This window comes from Alosa sapidissima, chromosome 14 (genome assembly GCF_018492685.1).
Source record: "Alosa sapidissima isolate fAloSap1 chromosome 14, fAloSap1.pri, whole genome shotgun sequence".
In the NCBI taxonomy this organism is placed as follows: domain Eukaryota; kingdom Metazoa; phylum Chordata; class Actinopteri; order Clupeiformes; family Clupeidae; genus Alosa; species Alosa sapidissima.
The window spans coordinates 23070915-23081938 of record NC_055970.1 but is presented as its reverse complement, the minus strand read 5'-3'; the positions used below and the strand labels follow the sequence as shown (position 1 = coordinate 23081938).

General features: G+C 42.8%; 1 protein-coding gene across 1 annotated transcript; it reads right to left on the bottom strand.

Moving 5' to 3' along the window:
- Positions 1–1450: 1450 nt before the first annotated feature.
- Positions 1451–11024, bottom strand: aup1 (AUP1 lipid droplet regulating VLDL assembly factor). Its single transcript, XM_042061184.1, has 12 exons — positions 10830–11024; positions 9989–10126; positions 9528–9678; positions 8091–8281; positions 6304–6376; positions 4855–4928; positions 4293–4359; positions 3738–3843; positions 3216–3359; positions 2700–2869; positions 2205–2293; positions 1451–2048 (listed from the first exon to the last, which is right to left on the bottom strand). Exons 1-12 carry the CDS (start codon positions 10868–10870, stop codon positions 2003–2005), a joined length of 1290 nt encoding a protein of 429 aa, XP_041917118.1. The 5' UTR covers positions 10871–11024; the 3' UTR covers positions 1451–2002.

Sequence of the window (11024 nt, the reverse complement as noted above, 5' to 3'; positions counted from 1 at the left end):
ACTGTCTCCACAGTAACTGCCTGTTTGGTCGATACCATGTTCATCACTGATGACTTCCCAAAACTATCCAAGAGGGAAAAAAGTGTTGTACCACCCAGCTGACACATCACTCACAATAGGACAGCTGAGGTTGTAGCATTATAGTATGCATGGTTTGAGATTATTAACACTGGGAGAGGTGCAGAGAAAAGCTGTCTACACAAGACTGAGTGCATCACGTTTCTATATGATTTTATATTTATTCTAAAGCATACAATCTATAGATTTCCCTTTCATTTTGAAACAATCATATTAGGAGAACAAAAAACATTGATCTCAGTAAATATTTGAGTCTGGTTATAGTCCTATCCATGAAATGTTTAACTAAATATAACTTGTACATACCTTGGCTCCAATTTGATTCCCACACTGGCCAACTTGTAAATGCACTATCTCCCTCATTTGTAGTTCCTGCAGACTGTCATGGAAAAACTGGGTACTTTTAGGCAGACCTTTGAAAATGGACACTGCTCCAACATGTGGGTCTATATATGCTCTTTGATTTGTAAGCTTCTTGCTGGGTGGAGTTTACTCTCGATGGGAAATTTCCTGGCAGAACAGAAACTCAAGCAGGGGGTTTGGCTGACCCTGTATAGATCAAGGGTTGAGGCTTAGAGAAGGCTTAGAGAAGGGGGTCACAAAGCATCCTTCCCTAGACAATTTATTGCAAAGCTACTCTGAGAAAATGATACAGTACTTTCTTCTTTCACAGGTGAGGATAAACAATTCCTGTGAAAATAATAGTGAAAAAGTAAATGTGAAAAGTATACACGTAGCACTTCAGCTGTCTGGCTGCAGCAACTTGAGCTACGTAGCACCAATTTTTTTGTTTTTTAATTTCGTACTGACAGTACTTGGTGACCTCGAGAAATGGAGATCTATGTGAAAAATCACCAGTTTTCTCCTTTAAAGCATGGGGGAATACATTGTGCAGTCTTCTAAATCCCTCATCACAAAATGCATCCCTTGCACTACTCAACTACGCTCATGCCAACTATTTCCATTTGCTGGATGGGGCAGTTTATAGGGCATGGATATGCCTTCAGGATTTCTTTCTGGACAGCTGTCCTGGGTAAAGTCATCTTACTTTATTATGTCCAAAGACATGCAAGTGACCCAACAGCTATGCTCATAGCTTAACATACTAGCAATAAAGATTTACAGTGATGCAGTCATTAAATATTACTGCCAAATAGTAAGAACATGTGTTATACCTTTACCCAGATGAATTTCTTAATATCAACAAGGCCATGTGGTACAAAACCCAGTGTTTGGACTTTAAGACCAAATACAACTACATATACAGCAGCTCCACTTGAAAGCAGTAGAACTAGAAAAAGCATTTTTAATCACCAACATACACAACACATCCTTTACTACTTGAAGAAAATTGCACTGACTTTGGCAATTGTGCAATTGCATATTTCTTTATTAACCCACTTTAGCAGACATTTATTTTAATGAAAGCCTCAAAGGTGTCCTCAAACATCACCAAGAGGCCAGTCACATTGCATCAAGAAATGATTTTAATGTCCTTAAAAGCTGATGCTGCATCGACAAAGAGTCCTCAGAACATAATGAACCTCAACCGTGTCATAGCTCAAACCACACAAAACTGAACCTTTGCTTTGTTAAATTTCCATTTCTGGACTTTATAAAAATAATATGAGATGTGTCACTGTCACTGGGACTTGATACAAATTGATACCAAAATAATCTATTTTCTTCTTCTTGCAGAGAGAAATAATTAAAAAGACATGCATGATTGCCATGCAAGAGAATAAAAAAACAAAATCTGCCGAGATCTCCACAGCCTCGTATTCTCCTGACCACGCATGGTAATCAAAAATGTTTTCATTCAGCCTGTGTCGTGTCCCGTTTTCACCATAATGACTACTTCTCTTGTCCATCAAGTGGCTCTCCTCATATACCAAATCTTCAAAGAAAAAAAAAAAAACCTCATTCAAAGGTTCTCCTCCTGATTCAACCCATGTTTCTCAATGTAACGCCTGGTGGACAGAAAAGAGGGAGAATATGAGGCATAGTTGAGCTTAACAACATGGCAAGACACACGTAAGCTATATAAAGGTAATCTAATAAAGGTTGGGCCTAAAACATGGATTAAAATACAACCAGCAAGAGTGAGAAAGAAATGAAAGCCATACCGTCTGGCATATTCATACAAGGCCTCTTTTCTCTCTTGTAAGGACATGTGTCTGTCAATTGGACATCTTCCAAAAGATTTGGCAGCTGGCTGTATGTGGAGGGGGAAAAACACAACACATTCATGTAAAGACAAGAAAAAAAAAGATGAAGCCATTCTGGTGATTAGAGTTTAGAAACACTGAACAAATTGCACTCAAAATTCTAGGAGAAGCATGGCACCACTCCTGGCACCCATGACACCGCCCAACTTGGCACACTGAGGACCGCCAAACATCACTCATGGAATATGCAGGGCTTAAAGCAATAGAAATGTCTGTGCCTGAAGTCATCACACATTTATGAGGACGTCATATACTGTAGTCTCATTGCCTATTTTCAAAATCTTAAGCATACCAGCTCACGCCTGAATTCAGGCACGGTGCCAGAACACTTTAAGCCCTGAATATGGAACATGGAACAACTCAATGGAACATATCTGTGCCATTTCAACACACCTTGATGGTCGGGATGGGTGCTAGTGCAGCAGCATGAGAGCAGGAGGAGGAAGGGGATGTAGGAAGTTGCCGTAGAGAGTCAGATGAAGAACCGCTCTGCGCCTCTGGGGGATACTCCTCGGTTCTCTCTAAGAGGTTGGTTATGGTGGTGTCCACGCAGTTCGTCTGCACTGCATCCAGAACATACGGTTCCAGAATAAGAAAAGAATAAAGAAAGAACAACAAGACAGTGAAGAACAAGGGTAAGCTTCAGACACAAGAGATCATCAGAGAAGAAAAACTGCGGAGACCTAATCTAGTTTCACCTCGTCGGATCAATTGAAAGTCTCACAGTTACATACACATACAAGGAGCTTGATATGGATAGGCTACAGACACTGAGCAAACACAATGAGGTAATCCAGGGCTTTGAGATGACCGCAAACACAATCAGAGGCCTTTGCCCAGTGGCAGCTCCGGGGGGTGAGGGGGAACAAAGGCAGGATACAGAGTGTTGGGGGGGGGGGGGGAACGTACACAAATCTGTGGTGATGACGCTGAGGGGAACGTCGGGGAGGACGTCCTTCACCTGCTGGGCCATCCTGACAATCCTGGGGTCCTCCGCCCCCAAGCTGGCAGACATGAAACCTCGTGGGACTGTCCGGGGTCGGGCACCCAGATCTGAAACAAGTACACGAGGTCCACGGCTTATAAATCACAGGAAGGCTTAGAGAAATCATTCATTAATTCAAAGCGATAGAGTAAATTACCGGTACATTAATGTCAAGACAAACATGCCATTCAGCTGCTGAACAAATCCACTCTTGTGCATAAGTATTTAGCAAAAAAAATATTATCCCATGTAAGGATAAGAATAGAATAAGAAATCCTCTCATATTATTGCACTGGTTGGTTAAGGAGGATCAAGAGAGGAAACAAAGGTCTGGTAGAAGTGGGCAATCTGCATCTTCACAATGGCCAAACTATGCAGTCCAAATCTGATCAGTACATCATATGGATTATCCCAGCTGCATGCTGTGACATCAGTAAGATCCTTACTGGTGCTCGCTGTCTGTGCTGCGGTGTGTCGTTTCCTTTTGATGTGCTCCGCTTTGTCTGCTTTAGTGATCTGCGTCGACACCACGCCAAGCTCAGTGGCGAGAAACTACGACACAGACACCACAAAACGGACAAAATAACGGGATTAACATTTAATATGCTTGACAAAGTCAAAAGCTACTAAACCAAAAGCCTACAAAACAGGAGGGGGTTTAGGACCATTCAGATTTAAATGATGGGTTGAAACAATGACAACTGTGAGATCTATACACATGAACATATAAAAACTACATTTTGACACCTCTCTAACCACCCACAAATGTGTTTAACACATCAGTTTAGCTGGCTAAGCATTTCTACCCAACACAGATTAGAGAGTATGGTTGTTTTATTAGCAAGTATGCTGCTCAGGAATCAGATATGTGTTGTCTGTCCGTCGTTACACTGCTCAGGAATCCAACGCGTGTTTTCTGTCTGCCGTTACACTGCTCAGGAATCACATATGTGCTCTCACTCTGTGCTCTCACTCTGCAGACACAGATCTCAGGCTCATACCTCTTGGACCTTGTTAGCAAAGTCTTGATGCGAGTCCCCCTCCTGTCTGGATATGGGTGGAAGCCATCTAGAGGAAGGGAGACATTAAGGAGATTAGGGAGACAAAAAGGGTGAGGGGTGCTTTAGCCGTGCACCAGGCCTCTCACTAGTCCTACCCCCTGCTAAGCAAAGAGGGTGAGGGGTGCTTTAGCCGTGCACCAGGCCTCTCACTAGTCCTACCCCCTGCTAAGCAAAGATAGGTTGCATCATTAAGTCCCACTAAAAGATTTTCCATAAGCTCTCAACAATATTAGCAGAAATGTTGGTTATTTAAAAAAAAAAAATCTGCTTTTGGATTTAGCCAGAGGCTTTTACAGAGAACTCATAACACTAAACCCTTGAGGGGGTATGAAAAGGTCATTCTAAGGGAACGTCTGTCTCTTGCAGTTTGAGTCAAACGTGGTGACTTAATAGAGTAAGTGATTACAGCTACTCTACTTTGAGCTTATAATGAATAGAGTCACCTGGAAAATAATAAGGAAGAGTCCAAATACAGAAACAAACAAACAGTCATATGTAGTACCTTACATGGTACACTGTGAACGGAACAAAAAATGTCCACAGCAATTCTGTCAGCCAAGATGAATCAGGCGTAGTCTAAAAGAAAGAGAAATACATTAATGATGTACAACTGTCAATAATAGTCTTCATTCTTCATTTCACAAACAAAAGGTGTGTGTATGTGCATTTATCACATGGTACCAATGGGCACTGAGTCACCACTACCAGATATACAAACAACTTATACTGACATGGGCTGTAACAATACGCAAATCCACAGCTGAAATCACAACACAAACATCCACAATCTCATGTCGTGGTTCGAGAAATCAGAGCACACACACACGTCGTTAAGCTCTCAATGCAACTCAACCTGCAAAAACTCCCCACCCTTTGGACCCATATCCAGCACCACTGCGCTGTGTCCACATCACCACGCTAAGATGACAGCTACACTTTCTTCTTTACTATTTATTTAGTAAGTTAAGGCAATTATATGACTCCTGTTTTAAGTGGCCTGTATAGTCGCTGTTCTCTGCCTTTCTTGCACGATTGTGACGTCGATCCGACTGGCGCGCATAGAATTTCAGCCTCGCACCGACAGGTTGTGCACCGCTGATTTGATTTGTTTTTCTTGAGTTGCGCGCCCGTTGCCTCAGATCGAAAGCAGGATGACCGAACTAGAAGCCAGGGCCAGGGAGCAGTTGTGCCTTTACAGGCACCACATGTTTGCTAAGTTCATTCATAAATTAACAGAGGACTGTATCAGACAATAGCAGCCCGACATGTCAGCATTTCATATAGCCCACATACTAAATAAGCATAAAAGGCTTATTTGTTAACAACGTGAATGAAAGTAGTAAAATAATAAAAAAGTTAAACTCTTTTGAAAAACTACATTTAAAAATGGGGATCAAAGGGTAAGTGAAAGCAAAGAACACTCTAGAAACTTTGGTCGCAAGGAATGGAGACATTTGCAAAACATGTTTTGCATTTACCCACTATATTTCTGCATCAACATACTAATACCACTGTTGCTACACTTGTCTTTGCTGATATAATTTCCCACACACTCACCACACACTTATTTCATCATAAGACAAACTGCCTTTACCAGCTGTTAGTTGCATTTATCCAAGGATTGTGCTTGAACGTTAGTTTCACAAAATCACTGCTGTCTTTACTCCAAATGCAGTGTAACAGAGCTAAAAGCCATATCCGTCATATGTTGCCATGTTGCTATGGTCTGAACATCTGTCAGATTGCTAATTTGTAACTGCTGCAATGAGAGTGTGCACTTAAATGTGTAATACGGCAAAATAAAACTACTTCATAGGTGAGATTATAACAAGTTCACAATCACAACTTGTTTTGCGGAGCCTGACACTGAGGAATTCCTCAGTATGTGGGTACTAGTATAGTGCCGTGTGTGTGTGTGTGTGTGTGTGTGTGTGTGTGTGTGTGCGCTTACCACAGCTAGGAAGGGCCGCTGCACCAGCAGGGCCACAGGCTGGACCGAGTCAGTCACAGAGAAAGACCACGAACTAAAGAGGAGGAGAAACACACATTACAAGACCGCAAGAGTCAGGAGTGTGCCTCCACCACCTGGGCTTAAAGGACAAGGAGCAAGTGCATTTACACATACTCACTGCAAGAGTGCAATGGGCAATTAAGATAACAATCTCTATAAACAGACTGTGTGAATAAATAGTACTGTGGCACATACTATTCCACTGGACTGATTAGGATGTGTAGCCTACATGGCCCTACGTAGTGTTGAATACCAAGTGTAGCCTACATGGCCCTCTTGGTCCTCCGTAGTGTTGGATACCAAGTGTAGCCTACATGGCCCTCTTGGTCCTCCGTAGTGTTGGATACCAAGTGTAGCCTACATGGCCCTCTGTAGAGTTGGATACCAAGTGAAGCCTACATGTACCTCTGTAGTGTTTGATATCAAGAGGAAAGTAGCAAACGTAAGTAGGCAAAACATGTGATTCTTTTTCACTTTTATGGCACACTGTTCTACCGATCAGACAAAGCAGTTAAGACTATGCGGCATTGTCCCAATTCCCCTTAAACTTTATCTATCGCAATTCTAGCATGCTTTATAAGAATATTTTTTGAAAACAGTCCCTCAGTGGAACTGATTGCTTTCCTGTAAGTATCCAGGAGCATATGCTTTGCTTGTACTAAGAGTAAGCTTTGCCCAGAATGTAAACATACAAAACTCCACTAATCCCTGGATTAGTCCGTGTGCTGATAAAGAGACAGACTAAACTTTAACTCAGACTAAAAAGATTCATGGCACAGCATGACTAAAATATTGTATTACAGTGCAACACCATCAATGCACCATTCATTCAACACCCACCATGTGACTGCACCAACACCACTACACTACACTACTGTGAGCATTGCAGTACTTTAATTCTGTGCACTAAGACGCAGTTTCACACCACGTTCCATCGTCAGAAAAGTATGAGGGGTGTGCTCTGTCTCTCTATGTTCCACCGAACAAAAAAAAAGAATCCAATATCAGAGGGTGACTAAGTGTAGATGAAAAGTTGAGGTAAATAGAGAGAAAGCAACGCTGTGAGCAGTGAGAAAGGGTCCATTAAGGTAACATTAGTGAGGAAATCCCCCACCCTGTCCTTTACGGTCTCTGCCCCGTTCAGATTAAGCCCTGCTGTCTGGAGTCAAATGTCCGAGAGCCTGGCATAGCTCCCATGAAGAAAAAAAAAAAAGAGAAAAAGATTCCCCTTCCTAACTCACAGGAGCCATTACAAGCAGCACCTTACCTCAGCGTGTCACCAACACCACCAACACGCTGGCCAGCAATATTCTTAACTACATTGTCACCCAACACCACACACCAATGTGTTAGAGGTGCTAAGTCAGATGTAGACAGAATAGACAAACACTACACGCTTCCTGGGGTCTGCTTACTGTACTCTACAACTGGACTATCACGTCATGCTTGGTTCTTTCTTTACTCTATTTGTGTTAAGTGTTATGGTAGCTAAATGGACACTGCTGACAGAGTGGAGTGATAACACTCACACAGCTTGATCAATACATATTCATAATTTACGGGTGGAAGCTTTTAGCGATCCAAAAAAATAGCATGACTGGGCAAAGCAGAATGAAGCAAACGCAAGCGCAATCCACTTCCTGCAGCCCTGATCTTAATCATTACATTTGAGCGTTTTTGAGCAACATGGCACGGCAGTGGCCGTTGGCCTCCGTCTCTTGAGTCACCTGAATTTGAGGAGCCCTGCTCGGCCGTTGGTGGTGTCTTCCTCGGGGAAGAGCAGCAGTGGTGGAGCCCCGGGGATGGAGCAGTACCTCTGGAGAGTCCCGGCCAGCTCCACCCGACTCTCCGCCCCACCCCCCAGCTCCATGAAGCCCCGCGCCCAGCACACGAAACCTGCAGGGCCCTCCAGCAAGGGCTGCATGGGGAGACAGGGAACCGGACAGAGGAACACCTTTAATATATACGAGTGACATACTGCTTTTTTTACTACTATAGGCTATATCAATATGTGTGACTGTGTAATGTGGCACGAATGTTTAATACAACTTCCAGGGAAAGTAAAATTATGTTTCTCTACTTCTTTCACATCCTCTACATAGTTACAGCACACTGCCCCCACCTACCCATACACACACTACACACACACACTGCTCCACTCCCCTCCCGCCCACACACACACACACACACACACACATCTTCACTGTCATCACTCACATACATCATACATACAGTACTCTGCTTGCAATAGTAAGTCCCCCCCTACATACACAGCACATTATTTCATCAGGAAGCTTCTCCAACACACATCCCCAACATACTTACAGCACACTGCCCCCCCCCCCCAATACACAGCACATTGTCTCATGAGGAAGCTTCTCCAACACACATATTGCACACTGCCCTCTCCCCACATACACAGCACACTATCCCATCTCCCTTGTCATCCCCCCCAACACACACACACTAAGACCCCTGGCAGTTGGGTTAGCCCCTTGAGCCGTGGATCTGCCCAAGGTTTCTCTCTCTCCCCCCCCCCCCCCCCCCCCATAAATGCACAAATAGGCTGACACCAGACATCATTTCACTGCATTTCTTACATCCAGTAACTATATGCATGTGACAATAAACGTCCTTGTATCCTTGTATCAGTCTGTTGCGCCTTCATTAATCAATTCAACTCAGTCAAATGAGAAAACATCTAATCATGAAACACTTGTACTGAGTTTAGTCTGTTCTTCAATTCACCAGCATGAGTTTCTTCCTTACACAACACAATTGCATTGTGATGGTTATAATGGAGGTTAGGGCATAGCTGCATAGCATAATTTTGCTGCAAAGAGCAACATTTTTTTTCAGGCAGAATTGTTGTGTTGCTGACCATGGTTGCCTATTCTATGCAGGTCCTCTCAAGTGGGCAATACCAGATAATAAGACTATGGCTACTGGCCTAAATCTAGGTCAACACAGCTGTGCACACTGTGAATGCGGTCTTTATCCTGGCAACAATTGAGACAACAGTGGTTCTTAAGGAAGACAAACGGCAAAGCTAGCACATGGAACAGCATGCAGAATGACCTCAGCATCCACACTTCTGCTATCTCTGTTGGTGTTATATGGTGGCTTATTTGTAGTTTTCTTGACAGAAGGAGAAAACAACTTACTGTGTTGCATGATGTAAGGAGGTTTATAACGTTGTGGTCAAACTGAGTAACATGGTTACAGATGTACAGCTTCACATTCTTGTCCCTCAAGCGAGGACTGTTCTGTCTCACATGCATACCAAGCACAGAGCACATAATCCTGACAATGAATCTGAGAGGAAGATTAGAGGAAGATAGATGAGTGTGAGAATTATTAGCAGGTCAATTCATATTCAGAGTTTTCCTTGGTATCACTGAACAACAAGGAGCAATTGCTGAGGTTAAACTAACTAGCTGTTTGGACTCTGGGCCATTGCTGCCAAGTGGTCAGCTGAGAATGAGTAGTAGTAGTATAGTCACAGTTGGTCTGAGAATGGATGTCATATCTTATGTGTGGATATCTGTTTATTACCCAAATGTCCCAAAGCAGTACACAACAGAACATAATGGAGTTGCGTGCTTGGGATATTGTTCCCTCTTACCTTCTAATCAGACTGTCAGGAAGTGCACAGCTCACTAAGAATACATGGACGCCAATAAATATTCGTAACAACATCAAACAGAGACCAACAGGTGAGTACAGCAGCAACAGCAACAGTACCAGTCCATCATTTGGCAACCTGAAACGGAAATACAAGAGTGTTTTTCTAGTAATCAACAAACAGTAACCAAACCTTAAAATGCACAGATGAGGCAAAGACACTGTTTACCGTTACCGATCAAATTATCGCTTTAACGTTAGCTAGCCAGCTTGAAAGCTAGTTGACGAGGCAAAACGTGATTTCGACCGGAGGACCCCTATTATCATAGCATACTAATGTTAGCTGATAGCAACAGGCGTATGTCAGGTCCTGTACGTTTTAGATGTCACCGTCGTATGGTAGGGCCGGGGTAATGTTATGTATTGGTCTTTGGTTACATTAACCGTAACATTAGTGACCTTTAAATTCATTGGCAACGTAGTGCTAGTTAGGCAAGTTACAAGCCTTGTCCCTGTATGTTGGATTACACTTGGCTTGTTATTAAAAACGACAACTAACGTTAAATCAAACAATGTTAATAAACTTAGCTTGCTAGGCATAATCTGACTTCATATAGGTACTCTCTGCAATGCTACAGGTAACGTTAATGTTTGGATCAACTAGGTATCTGAAATAATGGCTAATTCGTTCTGATAGCTTCCAGTAATGTGGCTATCGCTAGCTAAATAAGACTGACGTTGCTTAAGATACACGACTGACTCACTTAGCCAGCTAATTTGCAAGCAGGCGGCTAGTTAGCTTAGCCAGTTAACGTTAGCTAAATTGGGGCAACGTTTCTTACCTCTGGAAGTCAAACATCTGCTCTATGCCCCGCGTTTCCATTATTTGTTTTTTCTGCTTTTTGTTCGTAATACTGACTGTTTAATTTCCTGCATAGTACAACGGGAAATTGTTAGACTCGTGTCTACCAGCTAAGTGACACCAGCTTGTTAGCTTGTATTATTCATCTGTTGTACTTCGGACGCCATGTTGAAAT